Raw genomic sequence first — 26,443 nt, forward strand, 5'->3', positions numbered from 1 at the left:
ATCAATGATGACTATTGTCAAACTTGTCAATCCCCAACTGAGCAAATTTTTGCCAGTGTATCTGGCAGTATCACAGTCTTATTACTGTGTTTTGTTAAGCATGTGGTAAAGCAATAAAACAGCATTGCATTATACTTGGTAAAAGAGTGTGAAGCTACAGCAAAATGAGTCTTTCAAGTGCTTGCAGTACTTACTTCAAGACTTTTTGGAAAATATATTGAATAAGAACTAGGTATAGGAGAATTGGCAATGGTCAGTCTATTCACAGATCCTGTCACAAGTACAAGAATGCTTTAGAGAAAGATGTAAAATCCCCACCTACCCAGAAGCAGGAGGTAGAGAGAGAAAAGAAAGTTACTTGTATTAACAGCACAGCACGTTAATACATTTTAAAATGAAGGGGGAGGGGGGCGGGGGAACGACAGCAGAGGTGAGGATGCTAATAGCTGCCATAGTCCTGTAACACTGGTTAGGACTCCAATTCTTTAGAACAAGTGTGCAAAGCCAAGGGCTATCCTCTCAAACTGTTAGTAGCTCTGATTCAGGGAGTCCTTTTAAAAATAACAAAGTATCCTGCTCTGGAAAGATTGTGGTTTATCAACGAAAGTGCTATATCTGTGTAACATAGGCTGTGTTGTCTACTAGGACAATATTCTATGCACGGGGGGTGGATTTGAAAAAAACAAATTTATTGGAGCACCATCTCTAACTCCTGTGATCTTGTATACATGGAGACACACGTTGCTGTATAATAGTTAACTGATTCGGAATTCCTTATTTCTCTTGTAAATTACATATGGGACACTTTGGGACTCAGATGAATGATGCCCCTCGCAATGAGGTTAGGTTGAGAAGGTGTAACTGCCGGATAATGATTGTTTTCAAAATGACTGTTTGGTTTTGATTAATGGTGGGAATCTACTAGTCCTAAGTGTTCATCAGAGCTTATTTAAATGACCGCATCCCTCAAGTGTCATCACGGGGCCAGTCATGTGGCAAATGTTAAGCACCGCTAATCGTCTCGCCCGGGCTCCCTTTCTCAAGCCGCAGCAGCGAGCCTTTCCTCCCGCCCCGGGAGAGGCGTGGTGGGGACAGCGCTGGAGCATGGCCATTGCTCTCCTGCGAAGCGCCCGGCTGAGCGCACGGTGAGCGGGAGGAATCCAGTCCGGGTTTTGGGGCAGGGGACGAGCGGGCTGCCTGCAAGGAGAGGCGAGTAAAGCAGGAACGCACCGCTGCCGACAGCTGGGGCAGAGCAGAGGGGACGGGCAGGGCAGGCCCGCGCCGAGGTGGGGAAGCCGCGGGACTGGGGAGTCAGTGCCCCCCCCCCCGAGCCGATTGCACCCGCCTGTCCCATGGCTGCAGCGCGCCCATTGCGCCGCCCTGCTGCCCCCTCCAGCCGCTGTGTCCCGCTGTGAGCGCCGCCGGGTGTCTATGAGTGGCCGGCGCGGGGCCGCCGCCCTGAGCTGAGGCGCGCCCCGGGCTCCGTACCATGCAGGCGCGGCGCTTAGCCAAGCGATCCAGCCTGGGCAGCCGGCGGCGAAGCGTGCCGCTGGCAGCGCCCGCCCCGGACGGGGGCCGGGTCCCCAAGCCCGAGAGCGGCTGCTGGAGGCCGCCCCGCCGAGAGGGCTCTGCCGCGGCGCTGGAGGAGGAGGAGGACGAGGACGTGGTGGTGGAGGTGGAGGAGGAGGAGGAGGATGAAGAGGAAGGCGGCTTGGGGAGCCCGCCCGCGCCGCTGCCCATCCCCGCCAAGGGAAGCCTGAAGGTGCGTCCCGGGCCGGGGGGCTGGAGTCCCGCCGGCCCCCTCCCAGTTAGGGAGGGTCTTGAGTGCCCTCCCTGGCCTCCCTCTGCCCCTGGTCCCGTGGGAGGCGTTGGCGAGGTGTCCCGCTCCCGCTCCGGGGTGTCGCTGCCGGCGGGGCGGGGCCGCTCCCTAGTCCGGAGCGAGAAGCTGCGCGCGGGGGCGGGCTGCCCCCCTCTCTGGGATGCGGCCTGGAGGGGTGCGTCATGGGTGCTGCCCCCCGGGTGCTGCCCCCTGCCCGTGGTGGGGTGACGGAGCAGGTCGTGGTTTGGGAGAACTGGGGTGTTGGGGGCAGCACCCGTGACCCCACCGCACCTCGGGGGGGAGGGGGGTGAAGATGGGGAGCGTGCTGTGAGTGCCACCCTCTTCTCTGGGGTTGGGCATGGGTGATAGGGGAGGGGCAGAGGTGCTGCCCTTCTCAGGCTGGAGGAGGGGAGCTTTGGGGGTGAGGGTTATGGGTGCACTTCAGGGCTGGGTGCACCACCCCTCAGTGCCCCAACCTGTCTCTTTCTCCAGGGTGAGGCATGGGGGGGCGGGGGGATGTGGTGGGTGCTGCTCCATTCTCTGGTGTGGGTGTATGTGTTGTGGATGCCACCCTGTTCTCCAGGCTTGGGCTCAGAGAGGGGCATTGTGTCTGCTGCCCCTTCCTCTGGGTGAGAGGTGCTCTTTTAGCTTAAAAATGCTATTGAAAACTGCAATAATACACAGTCAGAAAGATATAAACTAGAGAATCTCAACATGTAAAATAATCCATTGTTTAGCTACAAGGAGCTATATTGTTGGCTCACTGCTGTTCCTTAGCTCACTGAAACAGGAGGGGTAAGTCTGGGTGTAGCAAATGAGGAGCTGTTTTGCTGTTTATAACATTAACAGCTGTGATCCCCTTTTAAATCTGATTCTGTACTCAACAAGTATTGAAAGTAGTGTGAGCTTTACTTTACTAGTGCTCAGCGTGGTAAACAACAAAAACAAGCGGGGTTGTTTTTTGTTTTTTTGTTAACCGTATAATTTTACAGGGGATTGTTGGTTTGTGAAATAGTGGGTACAGCCATTTTTCTGAAGTAGGAATTAGCATTTTATCAGGGATTTGGGAAAAGCAATCAAAGTCATGGGAGTCTTACAATTAAAATGGATGTGGTGATGTCTTCTAACATTTTAGGTGGTTTAGAATACAAAAAAACCCCACAAATATTCCCCTTCTTAAATGTATGTCTCAAGATTTATTGTCAGATGATGTTGAGGGATTTGTAACTTAATTTTGACCATCACTTTAGATTTTTCAGGAGTAAAGCTGGACATATAAGTGCCCATGTGTCACATGAGACACAATTGCCAAGAAGTGCTAGGATATGAGGGTTACAGGTAGCTCTGGTAAGCTGCATTAAATGGGTGATTTTAAAAAAAATGTTTAATTTCCATATTAATTGAATATTAAGATTTACTCAATGCCTACACAAGAGGTTTTCATGGGGTGCGCAGAGGAATGTTGAGCGGCAACGACAGTCCTGCGTGGCGGGGCTCGGGGAGGGAGTGCCACCTCCACCTCGTGACTTACCTCAGCAGGCCACACAGCCTGTGGGTCAGTGTCAATGCCTCCATGCCCAGTTCTCGCTCTATCCCCAGAGACTGTCGCACTCACCTTCTCCCACTCTGAAAACCCAAGGCGAGAGGGGCAGGTATTGAGGGAGGGCACACCCAAAAATTGTGCCTCAAAGAGGGGAACTCAGCTCAAAAAGTTTGAAAACCGCTGGCCTAGACCCTGTGTGGAGGCCTGATTCAAAGTCAATGTGATTATCTCCATTGAGCTCAGTGTGCTCGGGATCAAGACTTGTCTGAGCGTTTTAGAAATGCCTGTAGGCCCTGAACCTGCAAAGGTTTATGCACTTGCCTAACTTTACTAGCATGAGTAGCTCTATTGATTTCAATGAGACAACTCATGGTAAATAATAATAGTAAATGGTAGTAAAGTGAAGCATATTGCATAAAGTAAGTCTTTGCAGGATCAGGGACACAGATAGGTAGAGATGTTGTGGGACATTTATATTGAAGCCAGATAATTATATACACTTTTTTTTTTTTTAGTTTTAACAATTCTATTTAATGATTTTCTAACAAAGAGGAAAAAATATGAAAACCTTATAGAACTTGTGAAAGGTGCCAGGTTGATATTAGTCCTTTGCATATCCACAGAAAAAAGCAAGACAAAAGCATCAACAATGCATGATACCTCTACGCTATTAAAGTGTTTCAGTCCTTACTCAGAGGGATTGTTGTAGGAGTGTGAGGGTAAATCCAAGCAAGTTCAATCATTTGGCCTGTCTGCAGAGCCTTTCGCAAAGGTGTCAATTGGAGTGATAGTTTTTGTGACACATCACTGTGATCTGGACTGAGACCACCAATCCATATTATTCAGGTTTCCAAGCAGTTGACACTTTGTAGCTACTTAGTCACTACAGATCTATGTGACACTTGAACTGGTAATCTAGAGATGAAGGGCTCTGTGATCGATTACTAATCCCATGTATCACCCCATTCCACTGAAGTTACAATTATTAAAGTCTTTGCATGTGGCATGGAAAGTGAATCTTTTTAAAGCATATGATATGAGGCAAATTACATCTTGTATCACATCGGAGAAGGAAGCTAATGGGGAAAGACTAAAGTGGAATACTGGTAAAATTAAATATTATCTGGATTATATAGCTATAAATTGCATACAGCGTGGATTTCCTGAATATACTATTTGCCAACACAGAAAACATTCTTTTGAAAAGTGTGTTATGTGAATACATATGAAAGTATTCAGATGTGAGTGTTTCTGTCTTGCATTGATTGTATGTATGTGCCTAATGTTCACTGACAAGCACGTGAGTCTTATAGATCAGATCACAGTAGTAATTTTGTTTTTTGATCAGATACTGTTCAATGTAGTTTACTTGGTCTAAAGTGTTATCTCTTTCACTAAATAGTGGCTTTCATTGAGTAGTAACATAGGTGTTGGTATATTAGAAGAGAGTATGCATAGTTGTCAAACTGCATTGTTTCAGTGTTTTATTCTTGACTAGTTTCAGAGTAACAGCCGTGTTAGTCTGTATTCGCAAAAAGATGTATGCATCCGATGAAGTGAGCTGTAGCTCACGAAAGCTTATGCTCAGATAAATTGGTCAGTCTCTAAGGTGCCACAAGTACTCCTTTCCTTTTATTCTTGACTAAGTATTATAAACAAAATATTGAGTTATAATTTAACACATACAAGTATATAAGTGGGAATGCCCTTGTTTATAGACTGATAAACATATGCCCCCATGAATCAATTCTCAGGACTCTAATAAAATAATTTTAAAACATAACACATTAAAAATAATGAAACAGACAAAATGAACTCAGAATAGAACTCCCGCTCACTCTGACCCCGAAACCATAGGAGCAAATAGGCCTTGCATCATGCACTAAACGTCAGAAAATTTAGATTCTTGGCAAATACGTAGCCAAGGGCCTGTGACCAAAAACATTCTATCTCCTGTTCCCAGAACTCAGAACTGGGAACTCTTAGCAAAACTGACCCCAGTTGATGTCAGCTATTGAGATGATGCATAATAGATGTTTCAGATGTAGTCAGGACCTAAATCATGATGGGCTTTATAAATAAAATTCAAAATCTGGAAACAGTGGTTTTCACTGCATTCCATGCAATGCGGGTGCAGTGTGTTCTGTCTTCAGAGAACACCATTCAGTAAGAGGGATGCAACATTGTCATTGTCTCTTGTAGGTATCTAAAGTGTGTTTATCAACTTGATATTGAAGGATCAAAGAACTTTACATTAGCTGAAGATTCAATGAAGTGGTCTTCATTGAATGGTTTATGTGGAGTGAATTGCAATAGTCCAGTTTGTTGGCATGGGGGCTGCACTGGAGTTAGGGCTTGAAAAAAATTATTTTATATCTAATTACCGATTCGTGAAAACTGCTTGTGCCACCATACCCCCAAAGCCATGCCCTCTCTAATATAAAGAAATAAAACTGTTGTATACTGTATTTACCGGTGACAACATCAATCAGCTTTCTATTTAACATATTTTAAAATGTGGAGGGAAAGAGGATGACAGAGACACTAAAGAGAAGTCAAGAAGTCATATGCCACAATGTGTTATAGGAAAGAAAAAGTAGAGTGACGTCAGGGAGAGAAAATAGATAGAACATGCAAGCAAAGAAGCTATTGTAAGTACGGCTAGTGGAAAATAAGGGAAAAATTGACTACATTTGATTTTCACTAACGCTCATCTAAATATATTTGCTGACTAGTTTAAAGACCTTATTAAATATGAGTTGATGTATAGTGAAATTAATCAAATATCTATTTCTGAAGTTGTTGGTTTTTTTTAATGAGTCCCTTTTACCTTATCTCTTTTTAGCATGTGACTCATCATAGTATTTTCTTGTCTTCTGTTATGGTGGGAAGTGTTTGGCAAATAGGTTGGTCTTGCAGCATGTACTGAAGATGGCTAAGCTTTGGCTCAGACTTTTTTCTCCTCCAGTAACATACTCCAGTGTAGGGCATTCTTGACCACAGACACTTTATCTCCAGCTCTTATGAGCTTCATCCTAGGCCTCACTGCTGCATTTTCCCCAGAAGAGGTCCAAGATAGAGAGAGTCGCTGAGTTAGCTGGGACCTGACCTCATGATAGCCTTGGTTTTAATCTATAAGGATTTGTACCCTCCACCTCCTTTAAATGCCAAATCAAAGTACAGGTAGGATGTGTCCTCGTGAGGAAGTACACTGCCACAACATCGCACATAAACTGAAGCCTCTTTGTCATTTGCACCTTTAACCCCAGATATAATGAATGGCAATAGTCCAGTCTGGAGGTGAAAAATGCATGGGTCACTGTGGCCAGATCTTGCCTAAGAGGAAAGAATTGGAGGTGGAAGAAAGCCTTGGGGGGAAGGCACTTTATGCCACCTGGAACCTAGAAGAGGCATGAGGGTTGTATGTGGTGGAAGAGAGAGATGGAGACTAAGGGAATAAAGAGGGATAGTGAAGTGACCTTTTCAGAACCTTAAAGATCTTGTTTAGTGAAGTTTCCAGGGTCTTGTGTTATCAGAACTAGTTTATCCACGTGCATATGAGAACAATAAATACTAGGTTGCTGATTGTATAACTTCAGTTTGCCTATGAAACTGTTCTTCTGTGCCACAGCTGAAAATTCATCTTCAACTATAATAGCAGCCATTTGAAATTAGTCTGAAATTAATATATTGGAGTTGTCGCTAGTATTGAATATCTAGAAGTGCAGACTAATTTTTACTGTGCCAATCTAATTTTCTGTGTGAAATCCTCTTGAATCCCTGTGCATCCCGCAATAAGTTAGAGTAATTGTTAGGGGCTGTGGTGTTGTGGCCTGTGCTGGCTACATTAAATCCCACGGGATCATAAATAATAGAGTATGTGTATTGAGGTTGCACTCTTCATATGATAAGATTATATCAATACCATACAGTTTTTATGAACAGAGAATTGGAAGGAGGACTGGCTGGCGAGAATTCCCTTGGTGAGTAGGAATACTAAAGGACATGTTCATCCCTCAGATACATATACGTTACTCTCGTACATACATAAAGCCAATGATCAGAGGGGTAGCCGTGTTAGTCTGGATCTGTAAAAGCGGCAAAGAGTCCTATGGCACCTTATAGACTAACAGACTTATTGGAGCATAAGCTTTCGTGGGTGAATACCCTCTTTGTCAGATCCAGTATGTCTGTTAGTCTATAAGGTGCCACACAACTCTTTGCCAATAAAGCCAATGGGAGTTCACTGGGCCTAAGGTTAGAATTTAGTCCTAAATGTTCATCAAAGAACAGAATTTCATGGATCTCAGTTTCATTTCATTTTGCTAATGAGCAGGTTAGCTTGCATAGGCTGGCTCATACGTCAGCTCTGAAGTTTACTGCTACTTTCTGCTTAGTTTTGTAACTGAATATTTTAGGTACTGTCTGGTAGGGGTTGAACATTGAGCAGTTTGGAAACATTAACTGCAGCAGTTTGGAAAAGAAGCCTTATGCATGGATTGGCTAGAAAGATTTGTACATCATAGGCATTCCTGATTAGTAGAGATGGGTGAACCGTGTTGCATTCAAAGGGTCACAGATCTCCACCTTATTTTTATAGGGTTGTAAAACTAGTTAGTTTTTGAGTCTTTTCCCCAATAATTTCATGTTGTGTGCATGTAAGTATTTAGAAGATTCAAAATAAAATAATGAGCTATAAAACCCATTTCATATTTATTTTACAAGACAGTGCTTTCAAGGGGTTACATTCAGCAATCTTTCCACATATAAAAGTCCTCCCCCACTTGCTTCCGCCAGCCAAATTAGCATTTCCAACTCCAACATCTCCCACAGCCATCCCCCACCCCCATTTGTCCCCAAGAAAGGCCTAGAAAAACAGATGAGGCTTGCAGTGGGTCTTGAGGCTAAAATTTGTCTTCTGGAGGAAGACAGGAAGCAGAATCCAAAACTGAGGACCCCTTGCTGAGAGTGCTTTGCTGCCAGCTTCTTGCAGTTGTACATGGAGCGGGCTGTAACTCTGAGCACTTACTATGCCCTCAGCTGTCACAGTAATGCACACTTTTTTAACTAAAGAGAAGCCTATGTTAATATATTGAAGATAGAAGAGCCCCCAAACGTAGGCTGGCAGCCTGTATTTTTGTCGGAGTTGTGTGAGGGGTGTGTGTGTAAGGGTTGTTTTTGTTCTTTCAGTAGCATTTCTCTCTCTTTCCCTCTGTTCCCTCTTTCGCAGTCTTTCTAAAGCACCACAGGAATTCAATACTTTTTGTAGTAGATCAGGCCTAGATGGGTTGATGTAAGTCCCCTTGCATCGAACTGTGTGTGCATGTGTCTATGTTCAGATTTGTCTCCAGCCAACATAAGCGCCCTGTTACAGTGATGCAGTAAAACCACCTCCCAAAATGGCATGGATCTATGGTCAACCTGCTGAGGTCGACTCTGTGTGAGTGAAGATGCTCCATGACCTCCGTCAACCCTAACGGTCCTCCAGCAGCTGTCCCGCAATGCCCCATTCCATGCGACCATGATGGCTCTGGTCACAATTGAAAACTCCACTGGCCAGGGGTCACAGAGACTGGAAACCACACCTGTTTCCCTCCAAACCTCAGCCTGTTTTTGAAATGCCAAGCTTGGCGAGCACGCCTAGCTGCTCACCCTTCTTATGAGCAACTGTCCAACCAGCTAGGCTGGCTCCATGCACTAGATGCGCTCCTGCATGGAGTAGACAGGGGGTATTAGATCTCCTGGGCCTGTGGGGGGAAGAGGCAGTGCAGGCACAGCTATGGAGCAGCTGTAGAAATGTGGCAATCTACGAACAGACTGCATGGGGAATGGAGGCAAAGGGATACGTTAGGGATCAGCAGCCTTGCCATGTGAAAGCAAAGGAACTTGGTTAGGTGTCCCACAGGACCTGGGAGGCCAACAATCAATCTGGTGCTGAGCTGCAAACCTGCTGCTTTTACAATGAGCTGCATGCCATGCTTGGCGGAGATCCCACTACACCCTGCAGGTCACTGTGGATACCTCGAAGGAGCCAGAGAATTCTGCTGTGCACAGTGAGCAGAGGGGAGCTGATGCAGGGGGTTCCAGCCACGCTGAGAGCCAGGAGCTGTTTGAGATTCTGCCACAGTCTAGCCAGTCCTGCAAGGGAGCGCGGGTGAGCCTGATGAAGGGAAAGGCAACGCGAGTAAGTGTGCAAATGCATTTTTGCTTATAAAGTCTAAATTTAAAGATGGTGCCGAGCCCATCCCCAAGTTAATAAGACACAGGTATCAACTTTTCATTATTTTACTCATATGAGAAGAGGTAGAGGTACAACAAACAGAGGTAGAGTTGGTTTCTGCTTTTCCCTAGTAAGCGGGAGTGTGGGAGAGCCTGCGGAGCACTTTGTTTATGTACATAGGGTCCTTTTATCCTCCTGAAAGAGACCCTGCAATTTTCTCCTAAAGGTTTCTATGGACGGCTACCTTATATCTTCCTCCATGGAAGGACATTTTCCCATGCCATTCTGAGTTTGGCTGGCGTCATTGCAGTAAACAAGCTAGCGGCATATGGGTCTGGATGGCTTCGGGATACCAGCAGCAGCTCTATTCTCTGTGCCTTTGTTAACCTCAGAAGTGAGATATCAGCTGAAGCTGCAACCACCTGTGCAAAATAATACGAGTACTCAGTGCTATTGCCCAATATTAATACGCATGGATAGGGACTGAAATTGTATTGTTTTATGCAACAGAAAAGCGTCTCCCGAGCAGGCCACACACACCATAGCTGGGGCTGGAGAGCAGTGCGAGCCGAGGCACTCCAAAGCCGAAGTGAGAATAAGCATTTTTTATTAAGTGTTTATAGGAACAAGGGAACTGAGCTTTGAAACTCATCTTTCCCTTTCCATTGTGACTGTGAATCCAGTGGCACATCTCTTTGTCTTTATCAGCAGCTTCTGGCATGAAAACCTTGAGTGGTGCTCCCTCTATGCAGAACGTCTGGCCCTGAGGAGGAGGGGAAAGAAGAGGAGTAGGGAGGACATGTTCTGTGAGATACTGCAAGCCAGTGTTCCATCAGACCATGATCCAGAGGCTTTGAGGGCCAATATGACTGACAGCATGGAGAAGGAAATAGGACAGGAGAAAATCCCAGCAGGAAAAGGAAGGGGAAAATGCACGAGGACATAATGGCTCTTCTGCGGCTGGAAACCCAAATGTTGCACATCCTGGTTGACCTACAGGCCCCAAAATCCCAGACTCCCCTCCCTTTGCAGAACTCCATGGTCACTACTTCCTACTCCCCCAACATTCCATGTAGCATCATGGGCCATATCCTTACTCTTAGCACTCCACACAAGGGGACAGCAAGGAAAACCACAGCTTCACATACACTCACCTGTGAGAACTGCCAGTGGCATATATGTAACCACAGTGGACTACATCTGTGCACCAAAATGGACAGAAATGTTTACTTTTCTTCCAATTTTAAAGTTCCACTCTGCTAATGTATCTTAAAAGTTTGTATTGCATTGTTTTTCTGCACTGTTTTTCCTACTCATAAAGTTCTATTTTTTGAGAATCAAATTATTTTTTAGTTCACAACACATATTGCAGAATGCATAGTGGTACTCAAAGCACACATATTTGTAAATGTACTGCAAGCACTACACAGTTCTTAGCAGTGCCCAAAGTTCCAGATCTGGAGAACTGTCTAGCACAGAATGCTACTGTGGCTGACTGTTAAAGTGCTGTGAAATTATACAGGACACAATAGGCAGCTATAACCCTTGGGATATTTTTCTTGCTGAGATCCAATCAAGTGAGTAAACACCGCCAGCCTCCCTTCAATTTACCAATAGCACATTCAGCTGTCATTCTGCACCTGCTGAGTTAGTCACCTTGATCAATTGGTCCTTCAGCCTTCATATAGATTGCGCCAATCACAACATGTCTTCCATTCTTCTTGTATTCTGGCCTTCCTTCTCCATGTGCAGCCATGTCTTTTCACGATAAAATCTTCCCATTTCTTTGGAGGTCAGCTGAGTGGTTGTTTCAATTCCCGTGGGTACCACTTGGCGACAGCTGAAGTCCATTGATTGTCAGTGAGCCTCGCTGTATGCCCGGCCCATCGTATTTTACTATGCCTGCTCTCAAGGATGACATCCTGCACTCCATTCTGCTGTCTGATCGCTTCACTGGGGACTGGATCGCGGATTGAAATTCCCAGAATTCTTCTTTCCATCATCCTCTCAGTGACAGTTGCTGCTCCTCTGTCTTCGTCAGCGCCCATGGGCGCTGTGTTAGTAGTTGAATCTTTCCTTGGTGCAGTCGAGAGGGCCAATATATGGCTTCATGAGTCCGGGGAGCCAAGGGGAAGGCTGGGTCCCCCAGAATCACTATCAGCATTTCCATATCACCAATTGAAATCCACTGGTTGGGGAAAAAATGCCACAGCTTGCAGCTTTCTGAACTGTCCTGTATTCTTAAAGATGCAAGCATTATGCACCACCTCTGACCGGGCAACATTGATGTTGATGAAATGTCCCCAATGATCCACCAATGCTTTCATAATGGTAGAAAAGTAATCCTTTCTATCGATATACTCTGTGGCAAGGTGGGCTGCTGCCAAAATAGGAATGTGCATGCTATCTACTGCCCCACTGCAGTTTGGGAACCCTGTTGCTGCAGATCCATCCACTATGTCCTTCACGTTGCTGAGAGTCACAGTCCTGTGTAGAAGGTTATGATTAATGGTTCTACATGCTTGCATAACAATGGCCCCTGCTGTGAATTTTCCAGCTCCAAAATGATTTCCCACTGACTTGTAACAATCCAGTGTTGCAAGATTCCAGAGTGTGACCACCACTCAGTCCTCTGAGGACAAAGCAGTTCTCATTCTAGTGTCCCTATGGTGGTGGACTGGGGCAAGTTTGGCACACAGATCCAGAAATGTGGCCTTTTGCATCTGAAAGTTCTTCAGCTACAGCTTATCATCCCAAACCTGCATTACAATGCAATCCCATCAGTGCTCAATTTTTGGGCCTAAAAGCGGTGCTCCACCACCTGCGGCTGCTCCATGAATGCGAATACCCACCTTGAACTGTTTTTTGCCATGTCCCTCAATAAATTCTTCTTGAAGAAATTGTTATGTCTTCCCCCATTGTTGCCGTACTTCCTTTGGGTCTGTAGCTACAGGCTGAAATCTGTGTCTGTATTTGCAACGTTCATGAGAACGGTGCAGACCTTTGTGGGCTCTATGCTTCTGTCAGAGATGGCAGACACCGAAAAGTGCTAAGCAGGTTTATGGGGTTTAAAAAGAAAGCCACAAAAATTACGGGATATGGATGGCATTATGGGATGGAGGAAGTTGCATGCTGGCTCCCAGAGATCCCTGGATGAGTCATTTCTGTCTCACAATACATTGCCAAAAAATTCTAAAGGCATTGTACTAGATGGCTGCTTGTGGTACACTGTGCATTGACACATCCAGTCCTTGTGAGTATGCACACTGCTGATGCACGTATGCATGCGCCTAGGCGATTTACAGAGTTCAGCAGCTATACATGAACACAGCTTGCATTGATCAAAGTTTGTAATGTAGATATGGCCATAGTTCAGTTGAAACTTTTAAACTTATAGTGTTTGAGTGGGTTCAGACTTGGGCAAAATGAGTTAATGCGTTGTTATTGATTAGTCATATGCTCATTCATTCAGCTTTCATGTGTACTTTGCAATATACTTATATAAGGGGAACTTACAAGAGACAAACTTCTGCAAACCCAAACTCTTTATTTCAGTGGGTGGGATTTTAGCCATGTGGCTGTTATGAACAGTGATGGGAACTGGTAGATGAAGGCCTTAATAGTGAGTTAGGATTGTGCACTGCAATTAAACTGACCAGAGAAAACTGAAGTATATTCGTTTTGAGTATTGACTGTATAATAATTAGCAGTAGTAATTAAAATAAATTGTGCATCAATGTCAATTGACATAGCACTTTACAAATACAAAGTGTGACACATTCCCTTCCCCTAAAAGAAGGGCTTGTAAGTTTGGTATATTTTGCAGATTTGGGGCGGGGAGGTATTTTTCGTGCTTGTTCATGTTTTTCCATTAGAAATTCAGGCATTGTCTACTCTTGAAGACTATATGGATGTTCTGAGAGCAATTAGGGTTATGACACTTTTGATGTCAAAGAAACAAAGCTATTCAGACTGTTCTAATCTTGGCTTTTGTTTACTTTTATTAATATATATTTAAAACACATAGGGAACAGCTTTTTTTGGTTATGAATTAAACTTCCCACTTCTTCAGTTAAACAGATTTAGCCTGTATCTTAGTGGAGCTTTTCAATTGTGTTAAACTAATATGATTGAAAAACACACCTTTTTGCCTGTCAAGACATAACCCAAGTTAAATCAGTGCAGACTAGACCAGCCTGGAGAGAGCTTCCAGTCTGCATTTGGGTCAGCTAAGAAATGCTCCACACAAAAATGGAAATCCTGACATTTCTGGTATTTCTAAGGAGAAAAACCCAAACAAGCAGAAACTAAACTTTGATTTTCAGGCTGCCTCTGTACACCAAAAAAAGCAAAACTGGTCACAAACCCTATTTCTATTTCCCTTCACACTATAGGACACATACCAAAAAAAAAAAAAAAAAAGAAAGGGTGGAGGAAGGAAACTGTGTGTTAGGGCATGTCTACACTACAAAGTTAAGTCAATGTAAAGCAGCTTATGTTGACCTAAGTATGTAAACTACAGTGTTCCTCCCACCACTGTAACTCGCCCTCTATGCTGACCTAATAAATCCACCTTGATGAAAAGTGTAAGGCTTAGGTCGACGTAGTTTGGGTGACACATTGTCTATATACACTGTGTGACCGAGTCAGGCCAGATGGCTACAGAAGAGTAATAGAAGGCAGATATATTAGCCCCAAGTTAAGTAGGTCCCTTTTCCCTGAGTAAGGTAACAGGGAAGGTTTCAGAACAATCAGGAACTTTCTGGAGACAAGACAGACAGGCTGACTAGAACACCTGCAGCCAATCAAGAAGCTGCTAGAGTCAATTAAGGCAGGCTAATCAGGTACCTGGGTTTAAAAAGGAGCTCACTTCAGTTTGTGATGTGTGTGTGAGGAGCTGGGAGCAAGAGTTACTCGGAGCTGAGAGCGAGAACGCGGACTGTTGAAGGACTGAGGAGTGCAAGCATTATCAGACACCAGGAGAAAGGTCCTATGGTGAGAATAAAGAAGGGGTTAGGAGGAGGCCATGGGGAAGTAGCGCAGGGAGGTAGAAGAAGAAGGTAACTGAGATGATCAACTGATACCAGGACATATTTTCAACCAAACCAGGTCGGACCACTGAAGCATATCACCACATTATCACAGACCCTGGGGCAAAGGTAACTTTAAGGTCCTATTGGGTCCCAGCGGCAAAAAGGGAGGAGATCAAGGCAGAGATAAAAAGGATGTTGGAGCTGGGAGTCATCGAAGAGTCCCACAGTCAGTGGTCAAGCCCGCTTGTGTTGGTGCCCAAACCCAATGGCACCACTAGGTTTTGTAATGACTTTCGCCGGCTGAATGAGATCTCCAAATTTGATGCCTACCCCATACCCCGTATTGATGAGTTAGTTGACCGCCTAGGCCTGATTTTTGAGCACCCTTGATTTAACAAAGGGATAATGGCAGATTCACCTTGCCAAAGATGCAAAAGAAAAGACAGCATTCTGTACACCAGAATGTCTGTTTCAATATACTGTTCTTCCTTTTGGATTGCATGGGGCACCTGCCACCTTCCAGCATCTTATGGACAAGCTCCTACGACCCCATACCAGTTATGCAGCGGCATACCTGGATGATGTGATTATTCACACCCCCGACTGGGAAACCCACTTAGGAAAGGTGGAAGCGGTCCTGGACACGCTAAGACGGGCTGGCTTCACAGCCAACCCAGCCAAGTGTGCTATAGGGCTAGCTGAGGCTAAATGCCTTGGCTACATTGTAGGAAGGGGCATGGCCAAGCCCCAACTAAACAAACTAGAGGCTATCCAAAATTGGCCCTTGCTGAATCAGAAAAAGCAAGTCCAGGCATTCCTGGGTGTGGTGGGGTACTACCGATGATTTATTCCCCATTTTGCTACCAGAGCGAGTCCCCTGACAGACCTGATAAAAGCCCAGGGTCCAGACATGGTGAAGTGGACAGATGCCGCAGAGAAAGCATTCATGGATCTACGGACAGCCCTCTGCAGTAACCCTGTGCTTATAGCCCCAGACTTCAACGAAGAATTCATTTTACAAACAGATGCATCTGAAGTAGGATTGGGAGCTGTCCTATCGTAGATGGTCGGAGATGAAGAACACCCAATCCTCCACCTCAGCAGGAAACACCTCCTGAGAGCAGAAGTATGCCGTGGTTGAAAGAGAGTGCCTAGCTGTGAAATGGGCCATGGAAACACTACAGTATTACCTTCTGGGATGGATGGTTTACCCTTGTGACCGACCATGCACCCCTCCAGTGGATGCAGTGAAATAAAGAGAAGAACGCAAAGGTGACCAGATGGTTCCTGTCCCTACAACCTTTCCAATTCACCATACAACACCGGGCTGGAAGCCACCATGGCAATACAGGTGGTTTGTCACGAGTACACTGCCTGACGTCTCAAGTTGCCCAACCCCATAGTGTTGAGCAGGGGGGAGTGGGGGAATATGTGACAGGGTCGGGCCAGATGGCTACAGGAGAGTAATAGAGGGCAGATATATTAGCCCCAGGTTAAGTAGGTCCACTTTCTGGAGACAAGACAGACAGGCTGACTAGAACACCTGCAGCCAATCAAGAAGCTGCTAGAATCAATTAAGGAAGGCTAATCAGGTACCTGGGTTTAAAAAGGAGCTCACTTCAGTTTGTGGTGCGCGTGTGAGGAGCTGGGAGCAAGAGGTACTAGGAGCTGAGAGTGAGAACACATACTGTTGGAGGACTGAGGAGTACAAGCATTATCAGACACCAGGAGAAAGGTCCTATGGTGAGAATAAAGAAGGGGTTAGGAGGAGGCCATGGGGAAGTAGCGCAGGGAGTTGTAGCTGTTGCACAGCTGTTCCAGGAGGCACTCTAGACAGCTGCATTCCACAGGGCCCTGGGCTGGAACCCGGAGTAGAGGGCGGGTCCGGGTTCCCCCCGAACCTCCCAACTCCTGGTCAGACACAGGAGGAGTTGACCTGGACTGTGGGTTCACAAAAACAGCCAAACTGAGGGCTGCTGTGAAGCTCCAAGGTGAGCAAATCCGCCAATAAGTGCAAGATCCACCAAGGTAGAGGAGGAACTTTGTCACAACTGTTCCTTGCATCGCTTGTTCCCTGTCAGGGTGGCTGACAGCCAAAGCTGTTAAATTGACAGGAATGTCAATTTCAGTGCTGGTAGGGTTTCTGTTTTGAAACTGAGGGCAGCGGATGGTCCAGCTGTGAGCCCTAGCAGTGCTGACAGCTGGAGCCTCGCTGCCCAGCGCTGAGAGCCTGGGCTGTGGGCTCCCCACAGAGCTCCCAGGTGGAGCCTGGCTGCAGCCTGGGCTCTCAGCTCGCCGTGCCACATGGAGCTCCCAGCTGGGAGCTGAGCTGGTGAGCTGAGAGCCTGGGTGACAGCTGGATCCCAGCTGAGAGCTGAACTGGGGTGGGCTGAGAGCTTGGCCAGGAGCCCAGGCCCCAGCCGGGAGCTGAGCCACAGTGGGGGGGAGGTGCCTGGGCTCTCCGCACCCCACATTGCCCCTCTTAAGTTGGTGCAAGTGCTCTGGGTGAGTTCATGCACCAGCAACAGGAGGACAGTGTGGACATGAAAAACCAAGGCAATTACTGCAGGGGCTGTAAATCAAGCCAAACTATGTTAGGTCGACTTGTAGTGTAGACATGTACTTAAATTCTGTAACTAGCTATAGTCCCAATTACGCTTTTGAAGTTCACAGCACATTATGGTGGAAGGGCAAGTTCCCACCTTTGCTTCACCTGTTGTCTAGCCGGAGACTTTTTTTTTCATGATTTGTGTTATAAAAGCTGTATCTTTGTTATGGAAAAGATAGAAACTTTACATTAAAATGTAGAATGTGCAGCATTTTATACAATGTAATAAAAATTGCAGATTGATATTAAAATTATGGAATACACAATTTTTCCACCCCAGTTTACTTTTGTTTTTTATAAGACTGTTTTTCTTCCCATTTGTCTTTGGAGGATGTTGCTTTGTGTTTTATTGAAATACGTAAATTTTCCATCATGTAAAAATCGCTCCAGGAACATGAACAACACCTACAGGGTACTCTGTCAGGACAGGGAGGATTCAGGTGCAGAGGGAGAGGAAGGATGTTCCAATGGTTAGAACACTAGACTAGGACTTGGGAGACTGGGGTCCAATCCCTGCTCCACTGCAGACTTCCTGTGTGACCATAGGCAAGTCGAGTAGCTTCTCTCTGCCAGAGTTCCCAATCTGGGGATTGCAATACCGCCCTACTTAATGGGGTTGTTGTGTGGATAAGTACAGTAAAGAGTATGAGGAAGTAAGATGCTACAAGGGTGGGCCATAAAAGTACCTTTGATAAATAGATGTTGTACCAGGGCAATTCATGAATTTCTGCTTACAGTCTTAGTAGTTGCCTGAACAGGATGTCCAGAAATTCTTTTTTGATTGCTTGTAACGTTAAAAAAAATCCTTTTACCAGACACAAGAAGAGACTCTAGTCCTCAACGAGAAATTGGTATATTCGTGCTACATTTGCTAACCCTAGGGTTAAATCCTGGCTCCATGTGAGTTAATGACAAAACTCTTATTGACTTTGTTACTAACTTTTTTTTAATGTTCTATATATTTTTCAAAGGGGGGTGAGGGGGCAGAAAAGGAAGGTGATGGCCGGGTGTGTGTTTTCCCTCCACTTTCCCATAACTCAAAAGAACAGTATTTATCTGACATTAAAAAAACAAACAAAACAAAAAAATAAACACACACACACAAAAAAACAAAACAAAACCAACCACCCCTTTGATTACAGACAAAGCATGAAAATTTCAGCGCCAGAAGAGAATGTTTTGGAAAACTACAAATGGGTGAAAACAAAGGATTGTAAGAGAAATAATATAGCAGCTTTAAATACAGTGCTGTGATGGGGTGTACCTGGCATTTGCCGCTCCCTACAGGTGGCACTGCTACAACACACCACAGGAAAGGAGCAATAAAGGTGGGTCCTTGAGGCCTGCCTAGAGAGGCCTCACAGAAGTAGCCAATCAGAGCCCAGTAGGCTCAGATAAAAGGAGCTGCAGGGGCTTAGCATAGAATCGTAGAAGATTGGGGTTGGAAGAGACCTCAGGAGGTCATCTAGTCCAACCCCCTGCTGAAAAACCTCTAAGGATGGAGATTCCACCACCTCCCTAGGTAACCCATTCCAGTGCTTCACTACCCTCCTAGTGAAATAGTTTTTCCTACTGTCCACCCTCGACCTCCCCCACTGCAACTTGAGACCATTTCTCCTTGTTTTGTCATCTACCACCACCAGGGCCGGCTCCAGCATTTTTGCCGCCCCAAGCAGGGGAAAAAAAAAAGGAAAAAAAACCCAGATTGAGCTGCCGCCGAAGTGGAAGGGAGGGAATGAAGGACTCGCCGCCGAAGACTCGGACGTCCTGCCCCAATAACTGACTGAGTGCCGCCCCTTTCTATTGGCCGCCCCAGACACCTGCTTCCTTCGCTGGTGCCTGGAGTCGGCCCTGGCCACCACTGAGAACAGCTGAGCGCAGTCCTCTTTGGAACCCCCATTCAGGTAGTTGAAGGCTGCTATCAAATCTCCCCTCACTCTTCTCTTTTGTAGACTAAATAACCCCAGTTCCCTCAGCCTCTCCTCATAAGTCATGTGCTCCAGCCCCCTAATCATTTCCGTTGCCTTCTGCTGGACTCTCTCTAATTTGTCCACATCCCTTCTGTAGAGGGGGGACCAAAACTGGATGCAATATTCCAGGTGTGGCCTCACCAGCGCCAAGCAGAAGGGAATAATCACTTCCCTCGATCTGCTGGCAATGCTCCTACTCATACAGCCCAATATGTCATTAGCCTTCTTGCAACAAGGGCACATTGTTGACTCATATCCAGCTTCTCGTCCACTGTAATCCCCAGGTCCTTTTCTGTAGAACTGCCACTTAGCCAGTCGGTCCCCAGCCTGTAGCAGTGCATGGGATTCTTCCTTCCTAAGTGCAGGACTCTGCACTTGTCCTTGTTGAACCTCATCGGATTTCTTTTGGCCCAATCCTCCAATTTGTCTAGGTCCCTCTGGATCCTATCACTACACTCCAGTGTATCTACCTCTCCCTGCAGCTTAGTGTCATCTGTGAACTTGCTGAGGGTGCAATCCATCCCATCATCCAGCTCATTAAAGAAGATGTTGAACAAAACCGGCCCCAGGACCAACTCATGCGGCACTCCGTTTGATACTGGCTGCCAACTAGACATCGAGCCTTTGATCATTATCCGTTGAGCCCGACAATCTAGCCAGCTTTCTGTCCACCTTATAGTCCATTCATCCAATCCATACTTCTTTAACTTTCTGGCAAGAATACTGGGGGAGACCATATCAAAAGCTTTGCTAAAGTCAAGATATATCATGTCCTCCGCTTTCTCACTATCCACAGAGCCAGTCAGGTTGGTCAGGCATGACTTGCCCTTGGTGAATGCATGTTGACTATTCCTGATCACCTTCCTCTCCTCCAAGTGCTTCAAAATGGATTCCTTAAGGACCTGCTCCATGATTGTTCTGGGGGCTGAGGTGAGACTGTAGTTCCCTGGATTCTCCTTCTTCCCTTTTTTAAAGATGGGCACTATATTTGCCTTTTTCCAGTCGTCCAGGATCTCCCCCAGTTGCCACGAGTTTTCAAAGATAATGGCCAATGGCTCTGCAATTGCATCAGCTGACTCTCTCAGTACCCTCGGATGCATTGCATCTGGCCCCCTGGATTGTGCATGTCCAGCTTTTCTAAATAGTCCTTAACCTGTTCTTTCACCACTGTGCTCACCTCCTCCCCATACTGTGCTGCCCAGTGCAGCAGTCTGGGAGCGGACTTTGTCTGTGAAGGCCGAGGCAAAGAAAGAATGTCTGTTCCTGTCTGAAGCTAGAGGAGTGAAAAAGAGTGTGCCTCTCTGGCCAGAGTACCCTGACAAGTAGCCAAAGTTTATGGCTGGCTGAATATACACTGAGATTGCAGAGGGAGAAGGCCCAGAGGATGTTGGCCCTGAGATAGGACTGGCAATAGACAGGGTCGGTTAGGAAGAGGCTCAAGGAACTAGCAGTGAAAGATTGAAGTGAGCAGTTTGTGGCTGCCGTGTGTAGGGTACCTGGGTTGGGGCGCGGAGTAGTGGGCAGGCCCTGGTTCCCCCACTGCCACAGGTAAAGTGGCATAAACCTCCAAAGGAAGCAGGGCTTATTTGGGAGCTGAAACAAAGGGCTGCATTTAAACAAAGCTGGGCTGAAGACCCTAGCCAGGGCAAAGAGACTTTTATTTGCTGGATTATTTTTAATACACTGGAAGGGGGACATTTGGACTTTGTGACATGGCTGAAGGGGCCAAATCACTGAAAACACCTCCCAAGCCTGCGGGGGAGAGGGAAGAAGGGGGGTGAATGCCAGGGGCAAGAAAAGGACTGTAGTACCACACCCAGCCACTAGAAATCATTCAAGAGGGGAGTGCCCCATTGCAAGTGTTTATGGGATCCTGCTGTTGTTATAGCATGGAGTGAGATTGAGAGATTAACTCTTTGATCTTGGTTTGTTAGTTTGTTTACTATCAAGCTCATTTTAAAATTGTTGGTGAACTGTCTTTTGAGACATGGGTACTGTATGGTAATAATTCTATTGAACAGTAATAGACACTTTCCTCACAAGTGAGAACATATGTTGTACTGCTGGTTTAAAAAAAAAAACCTTGTGAGTATCTAATAAAGTACAGGGATACCATATTTGTAAAATTTCCAAAGAAGTGCTTTGTTTTTAAAAGAGTAGTAAGCAGTTGGGCCATTCCTAATGCTTAAGTCACCCAAAAGAATACTGAAAGGTGGTAAAGTAAGGGAAAATCTGGACTTCACATCTCATATTTGCAATTATATGTGAAAAGAACACAATAGATTAAAAATGAAAAGTGATTGAATATTCATCAGCTCACCTCTCGCAGACTTGTACTGTCACTGTAGGCTGTAGCTCCTTGCAGAACAGAACATTCAAGTATTTTGCTTTTTTAGTACTGATGAACAGTGTGTAATTTGATCGCTTTCACCATTTGGCAACTTGCCAAACTTTCTAACTTGGAATAATAATGATTGTGATGACATTTGTCTCACAGTATTAAAAGTACATGGCTGGGTGGTACACATTGTTTGACAATAAAACTAATGAGGGCAGGAAATTGCGATACTGTAGATCAACTACTGTTGCTTGAACTTTGTGAAGAGCAAAAAAAACCTTTTTTTACGGTCACTAATTTTTTGTAAAGAAATAATCCAAGGGTGAAAATCCCAACTGCAATGAAGTCAGTGGCAAAACTCCCATTGACTTCAGTGGGGCCAGGATTTCACCCATGAATGTATAACACCAATCCAGTAACCACATAATTTTTTTTTAACAATAGCCTTAATATTTTCTGTTTTAAAGTATATCTTCAAACTACAGTAGACAGTACCAAATAATCATTAGGCACAGGATTAAAGAAAAAAAGTAAAATGCTTATGTGATTAGATCCTGAAATGTGTAACTTTATAGACAATCATTTCAGAATCATTCACTGAGCTTTTCTTAACATAATTTCAGAAAGGTTGCTTGGATTTTTGATAAGCAGTGCGATTATGACAAGCAATCAGAAGACTGAATTTGGTATTGGATGGCTAATTAGGAAATTATCTGCTTTAGCAGATAGTGGTTTATGCCTGCATCACATTTCCACGTGCACAAATTGTATGATGATCATACATTGTAAAGGTTATAAACTAAATATTTGACCTGAGTTGATCATTTTACATACTCAATATCACTTTGGAAATAACTTTTAAAAGATTAATCTTCTGGATAGCAAATATTTGTGATTGCAGTGCTGTCTTTGCAAGCCAAACTTTTTCAGAGTTAATCGTAATTAATGTAAGACCATCAAATGAACCAAAAATTTGAAATTAGATTTTTACTATATGAGATAGTATACTCCTAAAGAAAACACTCTCGCTTGGGTACCTGCTGCTCTCTGTCCAGATAAGTATCCTTATTCAAATGTACTGAGGTAGAGCAAAGAGATATGGATATTTTTCTTTTCTATATATTGATAGCTCCCTCTGCGAACGCATTGAAGCACCATGTACTTGATGGAAGCCCTAATGTTCTCTTTCTCTGGGAAGGCAGGTTGCTGTCTGTGTGCTTTCTGAAGCCCCTTTTTCAGTAAAAAAAGTTTTTCTTTCCTCCAGTTTACCAGCAGTCATTAGGAAGACAGTCTCTCTTTTCTGGAGCAGGGGAAGAAGTCTGAGGTCTCCCCTAGCTGTAATGGTGGCTTCTGCAGTGCTTCCAAGTGACAACAGCCATGCCCAGAAGTGAAATTGAAGGGCCTCCTCCTTCTGCTCTCAGACTCTTGTACTGGGACCCTCTTCCCCCCTAAAAAAGCAGAATGACTCTTTTGGGGCAAATGGATCTTTGGGGAGCATCTTTTGGCTGTTCAATTCTCTTACCAGACAGTCTCCTTGCTTGTTCAGCTGCCGTAAAGAGCATGTCTTTCACTTGTATCAAACAAGGTAAATCAGAGAGGAGAAAATGTGTGATGTGGATCCCCCTAAAATTTTCCCTATGGTGCCCTCTAAAAGGGTCTCAGGGCACTGAGATCAGTACCCAGTATTGACCCCAGTACCTTTAATTGACAGTACCTATATATTCTGGCTGTTCCAACAGTGGGACACAACTAAGAACCAGCTCAGCCCCTCCTCTTGCACTGGAACCTCATTGTGTAAACAGCCTCATTGATTCAGATGAAGACGACTTCTCCCTCCTGTGGGCCAGGAGGTTAAGATTTCAGATCCTCGTAAGAGGTCCTGACTCCACTCTCTGTCTCCCATCTGGCCCTTTGCAAATTCAAGTAACGTGGCATCTCCTGGTCTCAGATTTTGAAGACCTGTCCCCAAAGCCGACCCTCTCCAAGCCTTCAACAGATCTTGATGACATAGCCTCTTAGCCTTTCTCCCCACCTTGGAACTTGATCTGGAGGCCTCCAGAAAATAGATGGAATAACCTAGCATTACTTGCTGAGTCAGTTAGGTGGTAAAATCACATCTGCAGGGGAAATTTCTCACTCCTTCTGGGATCATTATAAATGTGATGGCTTTTGTTTCCTCTCCCTTCATGCAGTTATTGTGGATTTGATCGACTTTATCAATTCCATTTTAGAGACAGCAGAACCAACCTCTCAATTTTCACTGACCCAAAACCACTAAAGGTGATAAGAAAGACAGACACAGCAGCTTTTCCTGTTACTTGTGGGGAAAGAGGAGTGGTCTTGAAATGCTTGAAACTGGAGAGGAAGAAGGGTAATTAGCACAGCCTAACTACATAACTGTAGTGCTCAGGGCATGACATTTTCCACAGCCCTGAGTGATGTAGTATTAGGTGTAGACCAGGCCTCAGTCACGTCTAACGTATGTTGTGGTCAAACATAAGCCAGAGTTAAATAATGACAATATATTCAGGAATGTTTGGTGTGCGAAACTGACTTGGGCACTCACTGTAGAGGCAGAAAGAAAGGGGTTATGAAATTGTGTATGCCAATAAACATGGTATAAAATAAAAGAAATAACACACGACAAGTAGGCTTGTTTTCTGTAAATAAGGTCTGTCACATCTCTTCTTTAAAAGTTTAGCTAGGAAGCCAGGCTTATTGGTGGTTCAGAGGATCTCTAATGACTTTTCAAAAAAATAAGAAAATCCAGGCTCTATGTATTTAGATCCTTCCGGAGTTTCTAGTTGCAAGGACCAATCTTTAGATAGATCTAGGTATCAGAATTTGCAGGACTCTGATAAGAAGAGGCTTTTGTGGATTTTGGTGCAGGTAATCCGTTAATCCACTTCAGATCAATATAAATTCAGGTACAGAACTGGTGCCAAAACTATAGACTTTTAAAAGCTGGTTTCTGGTTTTTCACCCACATTTTGAAGATCTAAATATTGAATATTATTTGTTGGAGTCATTTTCAACTATTGTGACCTATTCTCTGGCTTCCCTGCATTCCACTATTTCTGCTTCCATTCATCCTAAAGAGTTTATGGCGGTCATCTTCTTTGCCATTGCTAATTTACATCTATGCTCATCTCCTCCTACAAAGCCTTTCACTCTCTCTATGCTTTGCTCAGATTTGTCTCCTGACTGCTCCTTTTTGTCTCTTTCACTCATTTCCTTCTTCTGTATTGCCCCTTGTGCTTGAAACTGCTTCCAAGTTAAGGATCTCCTCCCCAAATTACAATAATATGTATGCAGTATTGTAGCTGGGTTGGTCCCAGGATGTTAGACACACAAGGTGGGTGAGGTAATATTGTTTATTGGACCAATTTCTAAGAGAGGGAGACAAGCTTTCAAGCTTACACAGATCTCTTCTTCAGGCAGATCTGTGTAAGCTCGAAAGCTTGTCTTGCTCACCAACAGAAGTTGGTCCAATAAGTGATATTACCTCACCTATCTTGTCTCCTTAATACTATACAAATTTTGTATATATTATAAATCAGCATTCAAATGTATCTAGTCAAGAAGGGTTGGCAGAAGACTTCCATTCTGAATTATTTCACCTCCACCCAACCATTTTATAGGGTTGTTGTGGGGTGCTAGCATTGGTACCTGCTTATCTTTCATATTTACAGCACACATAATTATGTGCCTTAGTAAAAAGCCTACTAAAATAATAATGTATATGGGAAAAGGGATCTGTAATGTGTTTCCTTTCACATCTCTTCTCCTCTGTCCACAGCACATATATAACTCTCTGGAATGGTGGAAACAAAAGGCCAATGGTGTATGTGAATCATTTTTGTTTGTGTGTGTCGGAAAAGGAGATGGCAGAAAGGGGCTCTATTGGCTTCCTGAAGTTTTTCTTGGATCCAGGGTATTATCATCTGTCCTCTCTGCTGTCAGTTCTCACAAAAGACTTTATGCAAAAAACAGCATTTCCAGTTATCTCCAGCTGCTGGCTGCCCTGCATGGGACAGGCATGTGCCCAGGTGAATGATGGAGTCAAGCCTCTGCCCCTTTTTGACCTGAATGTCTAGTCAACATTTGGCCCTGGGGATGTTCCAGTTGGGAGTAGAAATGTAATGCTGGAGTCTGCTACTTTTCTTTGATGCCGTCTTGCTTATTTACAAGGGAGGTACAAGGTCCTGCTTCTTCGAACACAGGAGGAACGAGAAACAAAAAAATAATTTCTTAGCTTACAGCCAAGTCTTTTTAGTAGGCAGCAGACACAAAAGCACTGTTTCTCTAGCCCCTCACGCCCTTCCCCCCAGCTGTACACCAGGCTGACAGGCTGCTCCTGGCTTGCTTGCTTTTTCCATCTAATTCTGTTCTCTCTCCGTGTTCTCCTCCAACCTCCCCCCCTCCCGTCCCCAACCATTGGAGTGGTTCACATAACCCTTTTGTTCACCTGCCTGTCTACAGCCCCACTTTGGTTTTCACTAGCCTTGGTTACTACTTACAGGATAACCCCAAACACACTTCCAGTCCCACTTTTTCACCAAAATGTGTGCTCTGGTCCTCAGCATCCAGCCCTCTCCTGGACAGTTCAGAGAAATAATGATGATTCATTTGCTCCATGAAGGAGACAAAACACGTCTGTTTACCACATGAACTGAGCTGACATTCACTTCTCCACAAACGCAGCACTGCTGGTTTAGATTAACAGTAAAACAAGTTCATGAACAAAGGAAGATGGGATTTTAAGTGATTTCAGGTATAAGAGATAAAGTTAAGAAATGGTTACAAGCAAATGAAAGTGAAAACACACACATTAAAATCTAAAACTTAATCTAGGAAGTTTTGGTTCAAGGCTTTTTTCAAGATGGTCTTTCTTACCCACAGTCTTCCAGCA

The 26,443-nt window shown here is 44.8% G+C and overlaps 1 protein-coding gene across 9 annotated transcripts in view; it reads left to right on the top strand.

Annotated features, from left to right (window-relative positions):
- The first annotated feature begins 1,003 nt into the window (after positions 1 to 1,003).
- Positions 1,004 to 26,443, top strand: part of ZNF704 (zinc finger protein 704) — a 164,708-nt gene continuing 139,268 nt past the window's right edge. For 6 of the 9 annotated variants that reach the window (XR_006288461.1, XR_006288465.1, XR_006288467.1 and 3 more), the window contains exon 1: positions 1,166 to 1,762. Coding sequence is in view for 1 of the 9 variants with exons in the window: in XM_043539434.1 (XP_043395369.1) it covers positions 1,490 to 1,762 (273 nt within the window). In the remaining 8 variants the exon portion in view is untranslated. Of the gene's footprint in view, positions 1,763 to 26,443 lie in introns of all 9 variants that reach the window. The other 3 variants (XR_006288464.1, XR_006288460.1, XM_043539434.1) reach the window with 1 other exon arrangement.

Source organism: Chelonia mydas, chromosome 2, assembly GCF_015237465.2.
Source record: "Chelonia mydas isolate rCheMyd1 chromosome 2, rCheMyd1.pri.v2, whole genome shotgun sequence".
Lineage (NCBI taxonomy): Eukaryota > Metazoa > Chordata > Testudines > Cheloniidae > Chelonia > Chelonia mydas.